We start from the raw sequence: 16,246 nt of genomic DNA on the forward strand, positions 1-16,246 counted from the left end.
CAATATGGATCTCAGGTGAAGACATTATGTTAAGTGAAATAAGTCAGAGAAAGGCAAATATTGTATGATCTCACTTATATGCGGAATCTAAAACAAAAACACAAAACTCATAGAAAAAGAGATCAGAGTTGTGGTTCCCAGTGTGGAGGAGCAGGGGGGAGGAGGAACAGGAGGGAGGTGGTCAAAGACACAAACTCCCAGTTATAAGATAAGTAAGGGCTAGGGACGGAAGGCACAACGTGATGACTACGGCCGGCACTGCCGCACGGTACATAGGAGAGTTGTTGAGTGTAAATCCTGTGAGTTCTCCTTACAAGGAAATACTTTTCCTTCTTCTGTTTCTTTTTACTGTACCTATATGAGAAGTTGGATATTGGCTGAACCTATTGTGGTAATCATTTCACAACATGCATCAATCAAACCATCAAGCTGTGCACCTTAAACTTCTACAGTGACGTGGGTCAATTAATTCTCAGTAAAACTGGGGAAAGCAAGGTTACACTGTGGTTTAGCAGTTAAACAGAGTTATTGTGTATACAGTCAGACATGGAAACAGAAGAGCACAGCAAGAATTTGACATTAGTGAGGCAAGTGGTTATTACTCAAAGATGACCACCATTCCATATTTTCTTGCAAAACAACAGCCAGGTGTCTTAGGGGGATCGGGAAAGGAAGAGTCCCAGGGGTAGATGTAACTGTGTTATGTTTGATCACTGAGACGAGGGCCAAGTGATTGCCAGTCACCTGTGAAGCAAGAAAAGGCCTGGACAAAGCTGCCGGAAGGAGTGTCTGAAGCTTGGGAAGAAATTCTGGACACAGTAGTGGACAGTCTTATAAGAAATGGTACATCACTGTCCTCCTGATAGCACAGAGGGTGTTGTGTAGGAAAACATCAAGGACTCTGAATCAAAAAAGAAATTTAGGGGAGCACCTGGGTGGCTCAGGAGGTTAAGTGTCCGACTCTTGATCTCAGTTCAGGTCTTTATTTTTTTAATAAAATTTTTTAAATGTTTATCTTATTTATTTTTGACACACACACACACACACACACACACACACACACACACACACAAACACAGAGTGTGAGTGGGGGAGGGGCAAAGAGAGGGAGACACAGAAGCAGACTCCAGGCTCTGAGCTGTCAGCACAGAGCTGGACATGGGGCTTGAACTCGTAAACCGCAAGAGCATGACCTGAGCCAAAGTCAGATGCCTAGCCAACTAAGCCACCCAGGCGCCCCTCAGCTCAGGTCTTGATCTCAGGGTCATGAGTTCAAGCCCCACATTGGGCTCCATGCTGGGCATGAAGCCTACTTTAAAAAAAATCAAAAAGAAATTTAGGAAAGTTGGACTCTGAATGTGAAGACATTTGGGGACTGTTTTAGCCAACTTGTTTTACCTCTCATTTCCTTTTTGATACATGCATAAGAGTGATTTTGACTTTTAAAAAAACCTGATATCTAAATAAATCTGAAAGACTTCCTTCATTACGTACAAAACAAAAATTGGTAAGAAAGCATTTGGGGGGGCAGTTTCCCTCACTGCTTTTTTTGAAAAATATTTTTTAAAGTTTATTTATCTTTTTGATAGACAGCGCAAGGAGGGGAGGGGTGGGGGGGGGACAGAGGATAGGAAGTGAGCTCTGAGCTGACAGCAGTGAGCCCAACACAGGGCTCGAACTCACAAACTGCAAGATCATAATCTGAGCCGAAGTCAGATGCTCAATCGACTGAGCCAGCCCGGGACCCCTTCCTTCACTGCTTTTGAAAATTATTTTTAACTGTGGCAAAACACACATAACATAAACCTTCCCATTCCAACCATCTATAAGTGCCAGATAAGTGGTGTTAATACAGACACATTATTGGGCAAAGCATCACCACAATTCATTTCCAAGAAAGATTTCTCTAATACTCATTAGTGGTGCATCAGACAGCTGATGGCACCTTGGAGCTCATAAGACACGGAGTGGTGGTCACTGTAGACAAAATGCAGCCCTCCCCTGGGGGAGGTCCGCTGCCCACCAGGAACCACAACTTGAACCCCTCCCCCCCCCCCCCAGCTTTGACAGGAACACCGTCCCCCTCCCCAGCTCACAAGGAATGCACTGCACAAGTAGCCCAGTCGTGGTTGGCGTCCAGTCTTGGGCCCAGACCAGAATGGGAGCAAGTCTCAGTCTCTCTGGACTTCAGGTTCTAATGTGTAAAGTGAGATCCATAGGCTAGATCACCTCCACGATCCCATTGGGTTCCAAATTTATGACTGTGACTGAATGGCCACACATGCACACACACACACACACACATACACACAATACCTACATACATGTACACACGTACATGCACACACACAAGCATACATAAATACATACACACACCTACACACGTGTACATATATACGCGGATATGCACACGGATATACATACACACACATATAAACACACACGCGTGTATACCCACACATACACAAATTTGGTTGGGAATTAATGGGTTTACAGAGAGAAATGCACCTCTTCTGCATTTCTGGGGAGGGAAGAGATTATCACTTGATTAAATGAGGGGAGGTCCTGCCCAGAATCAAGGGTCATCAGGCCACTCCTTCTCTCTGTCCCTCAAGATCATAAACACCTCGACCAAAGAGGAGAGACCAGAAGGGGTGCATAGTCCATCTAAGGGGCTCCAGCCTGCATCTCCAATCCCTCCCAGACTTCTGTTCCTGGGACTGTGACCTGCCTGGGGACCCTCTGGACGGGAAGTAGAGCAGGGTCCGGAGCCAGTCTTCCTAACAGCACTCTGAGCCTGACCCTGCCTTTGGGTCCCCAGCAGAGGGAGCAGGGCCAGAGGGATTAGGGAAGAGCAGGGGAGTGGGCCCTAGGGACGCCCAGACCTAAAAGTCTCCTAGATCCCAGGCCAGAGCAGCAGTGACGGTGGGAGGTGGCATTGCCCAGATGCTGGGTTGAGTGGGCACCGAAGCCGAAGAGTCGCTTATCAATCATTGCAGCCTCCCTGAGCCTGCACAGCTCACTGCCCACAGAAACGTCCTGCCCGTGTGGCTTGGGTGGCTCTGAGCTCCAGGGGGTGCCTACAACCTGTCACAGCTTCTGGGACCCTGCCATGTGAGTTTTGGGAGACCTGTTCTCCTCCTCAGAGTCTAAATAATGCTCTGAATAATAGCTGATATTCACTGACAGCTTACCGTGGGCCAGGGCAGCTCTGAGCACTTCACATTATTTTACTTAATCCAAACCCCAACCCCGTGTAAGTTTATTACCCCTTGTTCACAGAGATGGACAAGAAAGGGTAAATCACAGAGATGGGGCAGGGTGATGCTGGAATGGAAGCCCAAAGCTTCCTCGGTCAACCCCAGGTTGACCCCAGTCCCCAGGGCCAGGGTCCTAATGCCACTGAAACCACTCCCTCCCTCTAGGCTATGGGAGCTGCTCTTTGGCTGGGGTTCCGGGGAGCAGGTAAAGCTTAATGACTTACGGGTAATTGACTGCAAGAAAGCGAGCACAGAAGAGACAAAACCTTTATGCCTTGGAAGGTTCATGTCACAAGCCAACCAGTTGTTTTCCATCCCCTTCAAGAGGGAATAATTGGAGGTTAACGACAGGAAGGACTTCCCAATCACGAGAAGGGGTAGCACTGACATCCTCTCTCATGGTCAGTTTTGGGAGAGGCGTTGTCCCTGCCTTGACCAACAGTTTGGGTCAGAGGGAGGGGGTTTGGCACAAGCCCCTGAGAGAATCCCCATTCACAGACCCAGTGGGGGTAGGGGAGGCCCTGGGGCAGCAGCCCTGGGGTAACCAGGGAACAAACACGGAAAAACCAGGGGACGTCAGTCCTTATCTGGAGCTCATTAATGGGGAACATTATTCAGCTGTGAAGGCCAAGATGGGGTGATAGGCATGCGGGTGGGCAGGGGTGGGGAGTGGGGGCAGGAGGCAGCCACAGCAGAGACAAGGTAATGGCCCAAACTCCACCTCTACCTCACATGTCCGAATCCAGGATGGAAGAACCCTATAAATGCCCACAGCCCAGCCTCCCCAGAGACCCTGAGGGAGCAAGAGAGTGAGCGAGAGAGGGAAAGCACGCGAGAGAGCACTCCACAAGCTTCCTTCCACTCAGACTGCTGGGCCAGCCCCCGGAAGGCCTCACAGCATGTGGGAACTCCGGTCCATAGCCTTCTCCAGGGCGGTGTTTGCAGAGTTCCTGGCCACACTCCTCTTCGTCTTCTTTGGCCTCGGCTCGGCCCTCAACTGGCCAAAGGCTCTGCCCTCTGTGCTGCAGATCGCCATGGCCTTCGGCCTGGGTATCGGCACCCTGGTGCAGGCTCTGGGCCACGTCAGTGGGGCTCACATCAATCCTGCCGTGACTGTGGCCTGCCTAGTAGGCTGCCACGTCTCCTTTCTCCGAGCTGCCTTCTACGTGGCCGCCCAGCTGCTGGGGGCTGTGGCAGGGGCTGCTCTGCTCCATGAGATTACGCCACCAGACATCCGAGGGGACCTGGCTGTTAATGCAGTGAGTAGCCAGAACTTCACCCCTTCCGTAAGGGGCAGACCCTGGGGAGTCCCTCGTACAGGGTGAGATGGGAGGGACCAGATCTGGGTGAAGGTCTGGGTGGGGGGAGAGAGAGATGGAGGGAGGGAGGGAGAGATGCTGGAGCCAGGAACACTGGTGTCATAAGGGAGTCAGGGTGGAAGGAGCAGTAAGTTCAGAGCAGAGGCAGGATACAGGCAGGGTCTGCCGGCACCTTCTGCCCCGAGGCTCACCGAGGAAGAGAGCATCAGGGTTTCTGTTGACTCGATGCCTGCAATACAGTGAGGGCTGGGCTAGAACTCAGCAGAAGACGAGGTCCCAAAGCGGCTCTGCTTTCTGAACCGGGAGGAACCTCGGAACGCTAGTCCCAAGGGTCTTCTTGAGGGAAGAAGGACCCGATGTTTCTTCGGCGTCTACCGTGCGTGAGCTTCACGGCAGGTACTCCTCACAGGCCACATGGTGACACCTCACAACAGCCCTGCAAGGTAGGGATGCGTACATCTGTGGCTTAAAGATGTGGAAACCGAGGTTCAGAAAGGGGGGAGTGCCAGAGCCAGCCTTCAAACCCAGACTGAGCCATCAGCTAAGACTTGTTTAGCAAACAGGGAAACTGAGGCTCAGAGAAGGAAAAGGTGGGCCAAAAGTTTGTCAGTACCAGGGAAAGTACAGAAGTCAAGGGAAGGCTGAAGGGGCAAGGTCTCTCCAGACCCTGGAGAAGGTCCCCAGAGCCCGTGACTAACTGCTGATTACACAAACAGTGGTTATTTGGACACCTTAGGCACTTTGGGAGCTCAGGGGGAAGCCACAATCCCTCCCCCTCCACATTCCCGCCCTCCACCTCTCCTAGGTCTGTGCAGCGCCCTGGCATCTGAGGCCACAGGTGGGGGGGACATAGTCTATGTCCCCTCAATACACTTGTTGCTCCACGCACACCCCCCCATCCCCAGCCAGGGCAGCAAGTGCCTCTTTCGTGCCTCAATCTCTTGCCTTTCTTGGCCTGCTCTATCCCTGGGCCACTGGATAAAAGCTCTGATGTCTCCGAAGGGTCCTCCACAGTCTCCGTGGACACCGCCTCCTTTGCACAGGTGGCCCCTTCTCACGCAAGGGGAAGAGGTGTCCCAGTTGGGGAATTTCTTTCTTTTTCAAAATGGAAAATATGATGAGGCTGGGGTCTCAGGGATGAGAAAAGGTCTGGGGAGGATCCCCCAAGTCACCGCTCAGCATTAACATCTTGAGGAACTAGGGCGAACCCTGCCTGGCTGGAATGGGGCAGCAGTGGGGCTGGGTCGGCCTCAGGCTAGAGAGCTAGATGACCCCCAAGGCTGTTCCAGGTGTCCTCGGAGGTCACTGGAAAGGCCAGCTAGCCACCAGGAAGACATCACTGATGTGAACCTCTCCTGTGCCAGGCCGGATATCACCTACCTCTTGGTACAACGCTGTAAAATGAATTCTGTGATACCTCTACCCCAATTAGTAAGCTGAGGCTCAGCATTCAGTGACTCAAATCACAGAACTAGCTGGTGTCAGCACCTGCAAGTGGACACAGAGCCGTCTGACACCAAATCCACGTCTACACCTCTTCCTCAGAAAAGCCATTTAACAGCGAGAATGGGGCTGGGGCTCTGCCCTTGTCATTTCCAGTCCTCGCACAGTCTTCCAGCATCTGTTTTGTTATCCCATTTGACAGAAGGATGAACTGAGGCTGAAGGAAGTAGAGTCCTATGGCAAGTTACAGGCATCCAAAGTATCTGCCTTTGAAGCTCTTTTCGCTGGCCCCCACTAGAGGCTCTAACATTGGATGACACAGGGGGGACTGAGGTTAGACCCTAGAGACCCAAGGGGGCCGGCCCAATGGCTAGGGCCCAGGGGTGGAGGTTCAGGGCCCGGAGAGGGAGCGTGGGAGCTAAGAGCTGTCACAGTGCCAACAGGTGCAGTGCCCAGTGCTCTAAGGCAGGGTGTAGGACAGGATGACGAAACCAAGGGAGAAATCCAGTGCTGGGTGCGGCCCGGTTATGAAATTGCCTCTTTGCTCAGCCCCAAGTTCTCTCATTACCCAAGGCAGGGTCTACTGGGACCTTGGGCTCCCCACATGGGTGTGGAGGCATCATAGTATAGGGCACCAGCGCCCCCACCCCACCCTCCACAGAATGTGCAGGAAACAAATCCACGGGGCAAAACTGAGGTCTGAAACGCAGTATGAAGCAGGCAAGATCAAGGGGAACAGGCAAGGTTAAAGGAAAGAGTTGTACCCTGGGCTCACGGGGTGAGGGGATGCCCTAGGACCATCCCCAGACCCAAGTCCCAAGACCCTTGCTGGGGGCCCTGTGCAGGAAGAAAGACGACAGACCTCTTGTTACACCAGTATCTTAATGGCCTAGAGAGCAAGGAAGGCCCTTCTGTTACCTGCCCTAAAGCTTCCCACTGCAGTCAAAACCTCTTCCCTGTTGTTCAGGAAACAAATTCTAGACCTCAGCATCCTTTTCCTCTCACATCAGGCACACGACCACAGCCCCCAAGTCCAACGGGTATGGAGTCAGTTTTCTACCTCTGGCCTGGGAACCACAAGCCATCCTGGGATCCATCCCCCTGCCTTTGGGCCACAGTCCAGGAAAAAGCCATCATTCATTTGGGCTAAGGTGGCTGATAAGCCCAGGTGTTCCAGCCCCAGCCCAGAAGCCTCTCTGGAGCCTCAACTGCAGATGGGCAGGAGGAGGGAGCCAGAGTGGGGAGCCTGCTCAGAGCTCCCTTCCCCGCTCTCTTTCCCCAGCTCAACAACAACACGACAGCTGGCCAGGCCGTTACCGTGGAGCTTTTCCTGACCCTGCAGCTGGTGCTCTGCATCTTTGCTTCCACAGACGAGCGTCGCGGAGACAACCTGGGCACGCCTGCCCTCTCCATCGGTTTCTCTGTGACCCTGGGCCACCTCCTTGGGGTAGGTCATGGCCACTGCTTCCAGCCTCCCTGGAGGGACAGACATATAGACTTTCCCCCAAAGAAGCAGACACACAGACCACTCTGGAGATAGACACACAGAACCCCCTCCCAAAGTGACAGACACAAAGACCCCCCAGAGGGACTGATACACAGAACTCCCCAGAGGGACGGGCACGTGGCCACATCTCAGAAGCTTTGACTCCCAGACACCCCAAAGGAACAGGTCTCACTCTGGTCTCCAATGAATACAGAGCTCTGTAAATACGTGGACTAATTGCCCATCCCGAGGCGGGGGGGGGGGGGTCCCTTTCAACGGAGGCCAAGTACTGCAGAGGGGCGCAAGGACTCCCCGCACCACCCCCATCCTCTCCCTTTCCTTTCTTCTCTGACCCCTGCCTCCCATTCTAGATCTACTATACTGGCTGCTCCATGAATCCCGCCCGCTCCCTGGCTCCTGCTGTTGTCACCGGCAAGTTTGATGACCACTGGGTAATGGCCGAAATCTCCCTCCCTGCCTTCCCTTTCCCGAAGAACCCCATCTCAGCGAGGGCTGGAATAGAGTGGGCTCACAGCTCAGTAAACCCTTCGCACACCTCCCCTCCTCCCGGGGGAGCAGTGGGTTCCTCCCTCCGGTGTGATGCCCAAGACTTAGTTTCCACATCTGCAGGTGAGGATAGCAGCAGTTGTTAACCTCATAGGCTTTTGGGAAGAGTTAAGCGAAGTTACTTAAGTGAGGTGTGAGACAGCTCTGCACAGGGCACCGCAAGCTCCACAAGTGGTCATACTGATACCAGCTACACACGTGTATTTTTATTATTTAGGCTTACCTAGGGCTAGTATGTGCCAGGCCTCGTTCTAGGTGCTTTGCAAATACTAACTGCTCTAGTTTTCACGGCCACCCTAGGAGGTAGGCATTCTTACCATGCATGGAAACTGAGGCACACACAGTCCGCTTGGAATTCGCACCTCGAACCTCCCCCTGAGCCGTCCTCCCCAACAGCTGCAGCTGTCATTACCAAGCCAATCCGCCGATGACTGCATTAATCGCGCGGGAGACACCCCCCCAACACACACACCTTTCAACACGAAGTTGGGGTGGGGAGCGCGTCTCGAGGCTGAAGGGCGCGGCGGAGTCGGGGCTCGGCCCCACCGTGCCCACCGTGCCCACTGTCCCCCGCGCCGACCGTCCTCTCTGCCCGCCCCAGGTCTTCTGGATCGGACCCCTGGTGGGCGCCATCCTGGGCTCCCTGCTCTACAACTACGTCCTGTTCCCGCCGGCCAAGAGCCTGGCGGAGCGCCTGGCCGTGCTCAAGGGGCTGGAGCCCGACGCCGACTGGGAGGAGCGCGAGGTGCGGCGGCGGCAGTCGGTGGAGCTGCACTCGCCGCAGAGCCTCCCGCGGGGCAGCAAGGCCTGAGCGCGCCGCCCGCCCGGCCCCGAGGCACCCCCGCCCCCCGCTCGGGGGAGCGCCGAATGACTGCCTGCGGGCCGCCCGCCCCGCCCCTCCTCTCCCCAGGTCCGCAGCCGGCCCCGGTACCGAGCAGCCGCTGCCGGGGCTGCGGGGTGGCGGTGAGCCCGGCAGCCCTTCCTCCCCCTCCCCCACCCCCCCACGCCTGTCCCCAGGCTGCAGGCAGCGAGTAGTCGACCTCTGGCCCCTTGCAGGGAGCTGGACGCTTGGGGACGGAAGGCCGGCAGGCAAAGGGAGGCTGTGGAGGGGCCGACACGGGTACTGCTGGGGAGGCGGGTCTGGGAATGGCGCGTCAGGTCTTGCTAGTGGGCAAGTGTGAGTGCCTCTCTGTCCCCAAGTGCACGGTTGTGCACGCTCCTGAGTGTGAGCGGCTGTGCCTGTGTTGGTGCAAGTGTACTGGGTGGCAACCTCTCACTCCCCTCTGGACCCCTTCCTCCCCCACCCGCAATAAATCCACTTCTTCTGCAGTCTGATCACCCGCAGGAGCTCTAAGAGAGTGCTCCCCAGGAGAGGGGAAGGGGAAGGTCCAGAGGCCACTGTAAGAGGGCTGAAGGGAGGGGAGGGCCCTGGTTGCCAACCCCTACCCTGCCTCTCGTGGAAAATTCCCCTGGGCTGCAGCGCTGGGCCCCAAGATTTGCCAACATCCACTGCTAGAGACAGAAATATCAACCAGAGAATGGCTCCCCTAGAAGTGGCCTCTGGAAAAAGGCAGGGTTGGGTGGCCAAGGATGGCCCGAGGGAAGACCTCTTCGGAGAAGGAAGCGGGCGTATGTGTGCGCATGCCTGTATGTGTGTGTACATCCCCCACATGCGTGCATGAGACCCCCGTCTCCAGGGGTCTCCAGCCCCGGAGATTAGCCTGTGGCAGAGAAAACAAAAGCCCTCTGTGGGCCCCTGGCCTTTGTCTTGGGGAGAGGAGATTTGCAACCAGACACTTGGTGAAAGGAGACACTGTTTCGCAAGTGAGCCCTCTCTCCCAGCACGCTCTAGCTCCTCGATGGCTAGCTGGGCAAGGCATTCAGGCCCCAGATCACAGGCGCCCTCCCCAGGCACTGCTCTTCCTCCCCAGGAACCTCTCTTCTCTTCCCCCCCTTAAGTTTCCACCATAGGACAGTTACTGGGGGGAGAGCAGCCTAGCACTGACAGGACCACGGAAGGGAAATGACCTGTCCAGGCAGAGGTGGGTCTGTGTCTAGAGCCTGGGCTTCTAAATTTCCAGGCCAGTGCAATGGTTCTCAAATGAGATTAACTGGGATTAAGTGAGATGATGCATGTAAAGATGCTGTGTGAACTGTAATTCCTCATACCATTAGCACGCATTATTGAGATTATTTCATTATTTCCACTTCCTGCGGGGAGAATACGGAAGGGGCCCGATCCTCGGCCTCTTGTACCTTCTTTAGTTGGCGGTCAGTGCCAAGGAAAGCCCTGGGAGCCCAGGCAGAAGGAAGTGGGCTTGGGGCTGGCCCCCTCCCCGTCCAGCCTCTTAACCTCTCCTGACCCTGAGCACCCCCTGCCTGTTCTCCCATTTTCTTCCTTCCACCACTCAGTCCATCCATTCTCTCCCTCCCTCTCCAGCCTGCTGCAAAGCTAACCTAAGAGTCGAATCTTCAGCCCCCTTTTCCATGCACTGTTGCCTCCATGCTTTCAAGGCTTTTATCTGTGTCTGTCCCACAGGGCACCAAGCACCCACTGTGCACCAGAGTCTCCAGCCCCTTCCTGACCTCCACTCCCTTCTGAGATGGACTGGGTATGAGGAACATCTGTGTGACTGTGACCACATCCTCATCTATGCTTTTCTTTCTCTTTTCCTCGACCAAAGCTCCCTTTGGGGTCACAAAAAGGCTTCCCTGGGCCACAGGTGCTATGAAGATGATTGTTCCAAACCCCAGACAGCTGGTGACAGCCACCTGGCTCACTACTCACTACCAGGGGAGGGGTTATATCAGAGACTAAAGAGCTAACCTCCAGGGCTGTACTCGTGGTAGCTGAGTGTCCTTGCTCTGGACATTCAAAGGCAGTAAGGCACTGAGCTGTGAGCCAAGCCTGAACGTGTCTCGGGCACCTCATCCCCACTCTACCTCACCCCAGCAGATCCCCCCGGAAGTTGCCAAGAATTTCTATGTCTATTCCACTTCCTGGATTGCACCTCCCCTAGAGCCAGATGTGACATCCCCACAAATTCCTGTCCTGATTGCTCAGATCGGGGTCACTAAGGTCAGAGGTCGAAGCAGGACTCAAAGTGATGAGGATGGAGGGGACCCGATGCCAACTGACCATCTCCTGTGTCCCAACCAGTTTGTTGGGTGTGTTATATGCACTGGCTCATCTATTCCTCTTAAAACTTCAGGTGGGTTAGAGAAGGACAATGACTTCCAGCTACTCGGGCTTTTAACATTTCCGGCACAATCCCTATCATCTCCTGTGATTATCTCCCAACCCTGTGAGACAGGCGGAACAAATATCGTTCTTCCCATTCTATAGATTAAGGAACTGCATTTCAGAGACTGGTCTAAAGTCACACAGCTGAATGTAGTGGAGCCAAGGCTTGAACTCAGGCCTTCTTATTCAAAAGCCCATGGTCTGTCCCTGCAGAACTCACAGGAGACCAGGTCTGGTCTGAGGCAAGTCCTGGTTCCCTCTTGGGAGCCCCTGAGCCTGTCCAAGCCCAGCCCTCTGTCTTGTGATGGACACGATCTCTTGGGGACGGCCACAGCAGGGTAGGGAGTAAAGGACAAAGAACACCAGGCTGGTTTCTGCCCTTGAAAAGCTCCCAGGCCGGAGGAGGATGGAGGTCAGACACACTCAGAACCAGACAGAGGCAGGGCACCATGGAGGCAGGTGGCTAGGCTTCCAGGTCCTTGAGCTGGGTACAGAGAGGGCTTTGAGCTAAAGGGAAAAGGCGGCTGACCACCAGGTCCCAGAAGCACCCATTCCCACATCCTCACTTTGTGCCTGCAAAATGTTGCCTTGACGTTGTCTTGTATCTTTAAGCTGTGATTCTGTATATATGCAGTGCCTCCCAGGCAAGACTGTAAGCCCTTTGGGGGCAGGGCTCCTTCCGGCTCTTGGATGGTATTCTCCTATCTATCTTCCCTCCTCTGTCTTGTCTGGCACAGTGCACTGTAAATAGTAAGCACTCAATAAATGCTCATTTGCCAATAAGTGCTATTTCTTCCACAACTTAGAAATGGTCAATATCGTCCAAAGTGCCAGAAGACAGACTGGCGTCTCTCACGTGTCATGAGCTCCCCAGAGCTGCTGTTAGGTATGGTCCAGAAGGAATTTCAATGCTGAATAAGCAATTCAACTAAGGTAGCCTGTGGTGGCAAATTCCCACAGCTAACCTGGCCAAAATGGGCACCCTGGGCTTTGTGACCCAGGTGGCACCATGGAGAGAGCACTGAGATATGGGCAAACTGTGTGTCCTTCAGAGAGAGCAAAGAACGGTCCCCTTTGGTCCCCTTGTGCTGGCTGTAGCACCGTGTCGGAAAGTCAGGACAGGGAGCTCCATGGTCTGGGACAACACCTAATACTCAACATGTCCGAAACTGACCTGCTCTGCTCCCCAGACCTGCTCCTCTCACCGTCCTCCCCATCTCAACAGATACATCTCTGTCTTTGAGCTGCACAGGCCAAAAAGCTCCAGTCACCTTGACTCCTTGTTCTCATATGCCACACGGGCTCCATCAGGGGTTCCAGTCAGTGCTGCCTTTTTGAGGGATCCAGAATCCCATCACTTGCCTTCAGTACCTCCACTCAGGTCCAGGGCACTGTCACCTCTCCCTGGATAGGAGCCTACCTGCTTTTATTCCTGTCCCTCTGGTCTCTTCTCAACACAACAGCAAAGGAGTTGCTGTTAAAAAAAAAAAAAAAGTTAAAAAACTTTGCCAGACCACCTGGGTGGCTCAGTCAGCTAGGCGTCCGACTTCAGCTCAGGTCATGATCTCACAGTTCGTGAGTTCGAGCCCCACACGGGACTCTGCACTGACGATGCAAAGCCTGCTTCAGGTCCTTTGTCTCCCTCCCTCTCTCTCTGCCCCTCCCCTGCTCCCTCTCTCTCTCTTAGAAATAAACATAAAAAAAAAAAAAAAAACCCACTTTGTCAGACCATACCAGTCCTCAGCTCAGTGACTTCTTCCTTCTCTCCAGTGAAGCCTGCAGGCCTTTTGGTGGTGCACGGGTCTGCCCCCCTCCGCCACCTCTGTCTTCACCTCCTTATGCTCTTCCGGTGTTCTCTCTGCTCCAGGAACCCTGGCTGTTCCCTCTGCCTGGAATGTTCTTCTCCCAGATATATGCCTGGATCTCCCCCTCTCCTCTTTCAAGTGCTTGCTCAGATGTCAGCCTCTCAATAAGACCTACACTGACACCCCATTGAAAATTTCAAGAAACCTTCACTCCCATCCCAGCCTGCCCAGCCCCCTTACCATATTCTGTGCTTCCATAGCACTTACCAGATTTTATCACACTAATTTACATGTGTCCACTGTTTATCGTCTGTCTCCTTTCACTAGAATGTTCGCTCCCCCAGGCAGTCAGGTAGTCTGCTAGCTCTTGGCTATATCCCCAGTGCTTAGAACAGTGCCTGCTAAACAGCGACTGCTCAGTAAGCCCTTGTGGAATGAATGAATGATTCTTCTCAACGCTGGGGAGTGGGTGGGGCCCCAGGGGCATATCTGCTGCCAGTTACCCTACCATTTCTACCTGTTCCAGGGAATACAGGGGTCCCTATATCGGGAGAGGAGGGAAGGGAGCTCTCCCTGAGAGATTCTAACTCTCCCTGCCGCACACGGGGAGATCTATTTCCCAGCCCAGAGAGGTCGCGGAAAGCATTCCTCTGGGGCTGGCAAGGCAGGGCCCAAGTTCTCAGGGCAAAGACAATTCCAGGACCTAGTAGCTAGAGTAGTTTCTCGTGACAACCTTGGAACAGAGCAACCCTGATGTTTGGAGAGAGACGGACGGACCTCAGGCACAGGCCTTGGAAACGTGACCAGTTGTGCCCTCTGAGGCCTGGGGTGGGGGGTGGGGGGTCATCAGGGTCATTTTTCCAGTCTGGGACAGGCCTGCCCTCAGCCCCAAACCCAGGTGAAAATCCAGGGCACAGCTGCTATGCTCTTCCAGGGGCAGGGCTCCAGGACCCGTGGCAGAAAGGACAGACAGACCTCTGCCTTCAGAGGAGAGAAGTGGAGGAGGAGCTGCTCTGGGAGGAAACACGGAACTGAGGAGGAACAATAGCGGGGTTTCTTTGGTCCCTGTTTTCTTTGGCCTCTTAGCTGCCACGGAGCCCAGAGCCCGCTCCTCCAGGTCTTTGGCTTTCCTCCGGGCCCCTCCCCCTCGTCCCCGCTGGACAGACTACCAGAAGGGTACCTGTTTTCTCCTTCTGCTGCACCCTCTGCATAGCTCCACATGGAGCCCTCAGGGGACTTGGAAAATTATAGTCACATACACACACAACATGAGGAAACTCTACTGAGCCTTACTCAGTACCGGGCACTGGGCTGAGCGCTTCCCAAGGACGCCTGGTAGTAGCAGATGGTGGAGTCTTTAGTGGAACTCCTCTCCAGGGATCCTGGGGGTGGGCCCTTGCCCCTCCTCCAAACCCTGGAGGGCCCTCCAGCCTCATTCCCTACGTGCCTAACCTGAGACTGGGAAGAGGGAGGGGTGAGAGGGCCGGTGGAGAGCAGCTGGGAGCTCAGGGAGAAGGGAGAAGGACAGGAGGATGGGGGTGGGAGCTGGAAGAAAGTGTCACCCAGTCCAGGGATGAGAGGGCTGGAAAAGACCACATGTAATAGAGATGGACATGGAAATTGAGGTAGAGACAGAAACAAAGAAAGTCACAAATTAAAAGGCAAAGGGAAATGAAACAGAAGAGATAGAAACAGAGGTGAAGAGAGACTGAGCCAGAGCCTAAGGCTAAGACTGTAAAAGGAAAGAAGAAGGGGGAAAGAAGGAAAACTGGAAGGAGAAAGACAGAGAGAGAGCCTAAGAGGCAGAGACTCAAACGAGACACAGGGACAAAGAGATCATGAGGCAGACTGAGACACAGATGGAGAGAGGAAGAGACTGCCAGAGGGAGAAGGGCAGGTGGAGAGACTGAAGAGACAGACAAGAAGTCTGAAAGAGAGAGACAGCTTTTGGAGGGAGAGACCGAAGGAGAAAAAGAGCAGAGCAGAGATTGCAAGAGGGAGAGGAATCAAGACTGAGTGAGGGTTTGAAGGAAGAGAAGACCAAGAAGACAGAAAGGAGGAGGTGAGCAGCAGAGGAAGAGAGGGAAAACCTGGGATCCAGAGTAGGGGACTCCAGGAGGAAGGCAGGAGAGGCCAAGACCAGGCGCAGGAGGTCGGTGGTGCGCCAGCACCCCCCACCCCTAGTTCCAGGGGCTGGTCTCTGACCCAAAACAAAACCGAAGCCGGTCATGCTCCCTCCCGTCCCATGGACAAAGTGAACTCCCAGCCGCCACCCTCTTCGGGACTCACTGGAATCCCGAGTTGTGCACCCCCGGAGGGGCTGGCAGGGCTGCCCAGGAGAGGGCGCCTCCTGGGGCTACCGGGCGTCGAGGACTGCCGAGCGCAGGACAGGCTGGCACTGTGCCCGCTTTTCCCAAAACGCCCCCGCTCCAACCCGGGAAGCCAGCCCGGCCTGGCCTGGCCAGGGAGAGGCCCACGACGGCCGGACCGCCCCGCACGGCCCAGCCCGGCCACCCGCCCCCGCCATCGCCGGGCAGGGAGCTGAGTGGAGCTGCCCTCTGGGGAATCGCATCATTCCAGCCCCGCCGGGAGTGAGGCCGGGTCAGGATGCCCGGGTCGCAGGAGGAAAAGGAGGAGCTGGACCCAGGACCCGAGGAGAAGAAAAGGGGAAGACCAAGGACGGAGATAGAAGGCCAGCGGAGGTAGACGGCCCGAGAACAGTCGGCCCGGCGAGGCCGGAACCGGAGAAGTCTCACAGGGATCCGGCACAAGCAGCGCGGAGGAGAGCGCAGGAGCCGCCCGGGGCGCACCATGCGCGGGTCCCCAGCCACCCGGCCGGTCTACACGGCCGCCTGGGTCACGTGGCCCGGGCGGGTCCGCTGCGGCCCCGGCGGGGGGGCGGGCGCCGAGCCGGGGGCTCGCCGGGCCCGGGGCAGCGGCGAGCCGGCGGTGGCCGCCAGGTTCCCTCCCTGCGCGCCGCGCTGCGCCCCGGGCGTGGGAGCCGCCCACTGCTCCCCCGCGCGCGCCCCCCCGCCGCAGGGCGCCCGCCCCCTATATAGCGCGCCCCTGCCGGGTCCGTGCCAGGCCGCTAGCCACGCAGTGGGCGCCGCAGAGCGCGCCGC

The 16,246-nt window shown here is 55.3% G+C and overlaps 1 protein-coding gene across 1 annotated transcript; it reads left to right on the forward strand.

The window, feature by feature from the left end:
• The first annotated feature begins 3,569 nt into the window (after nt 1-3,569).
• Nucleotides 3,570-8,886, forward strand: AQP2 (aquaporin 2). The gene is made up of 4 exons (XM_042990815.1): nt 3,570-4,519; nt 7,305-7,469; nt 7,880-7,960; nt 8,677-8,886. The coding sequence occupies exons 1-4, from the start codon at nt 4,160-4,162 to the stop codon at nt 8,884-8,886; spliced, it is 816 nt and encodes a 271-aa protein (XP_042846749.1). The 5' UTR covers nt 3,570-4,159.
• The last annotated feature ends 7,360 nt before the right edge of the window (nt 8,887-16,246 follow it).

This window comes from Panthera tigris, chromosome B4 (genome assembly GCF_018350195.1).
Source record: "Panthera tigris isolate Pti1 chromosome B4, P.tigris_Pti1_mat1.1, whole genome shotgun sequence".
NCBI classification, from domain to species: Eukaryota; Metazoa; Chordata; class Mammalia; order Carnivora; family Felidae; genus Panthera; species Panthera tigris.

Coding starts and splice junctions, on each gene's coding strand:
- AQP2 (XM_042990815.1), top strand. CDS start 4,160: ATGTGGGAACTCCGGTCCATAGCCTTCTCCAGGGCGGTGTTTGCAGAG. Junction 4,520..7,304: donor GGGACCTGGCTGTTAATGCA/GTGAGTAGCCAG, acceptor CTCTTTCCCCAG/CTCAACAACAACACGACAGC. Junction 7,961..8,676: donor GCAAGTTTGATGACCACTGG/GTAATGGCCGAA, acceptor TGCCCGCCCCAG/GTCTTCTGGATCGGACCCCT.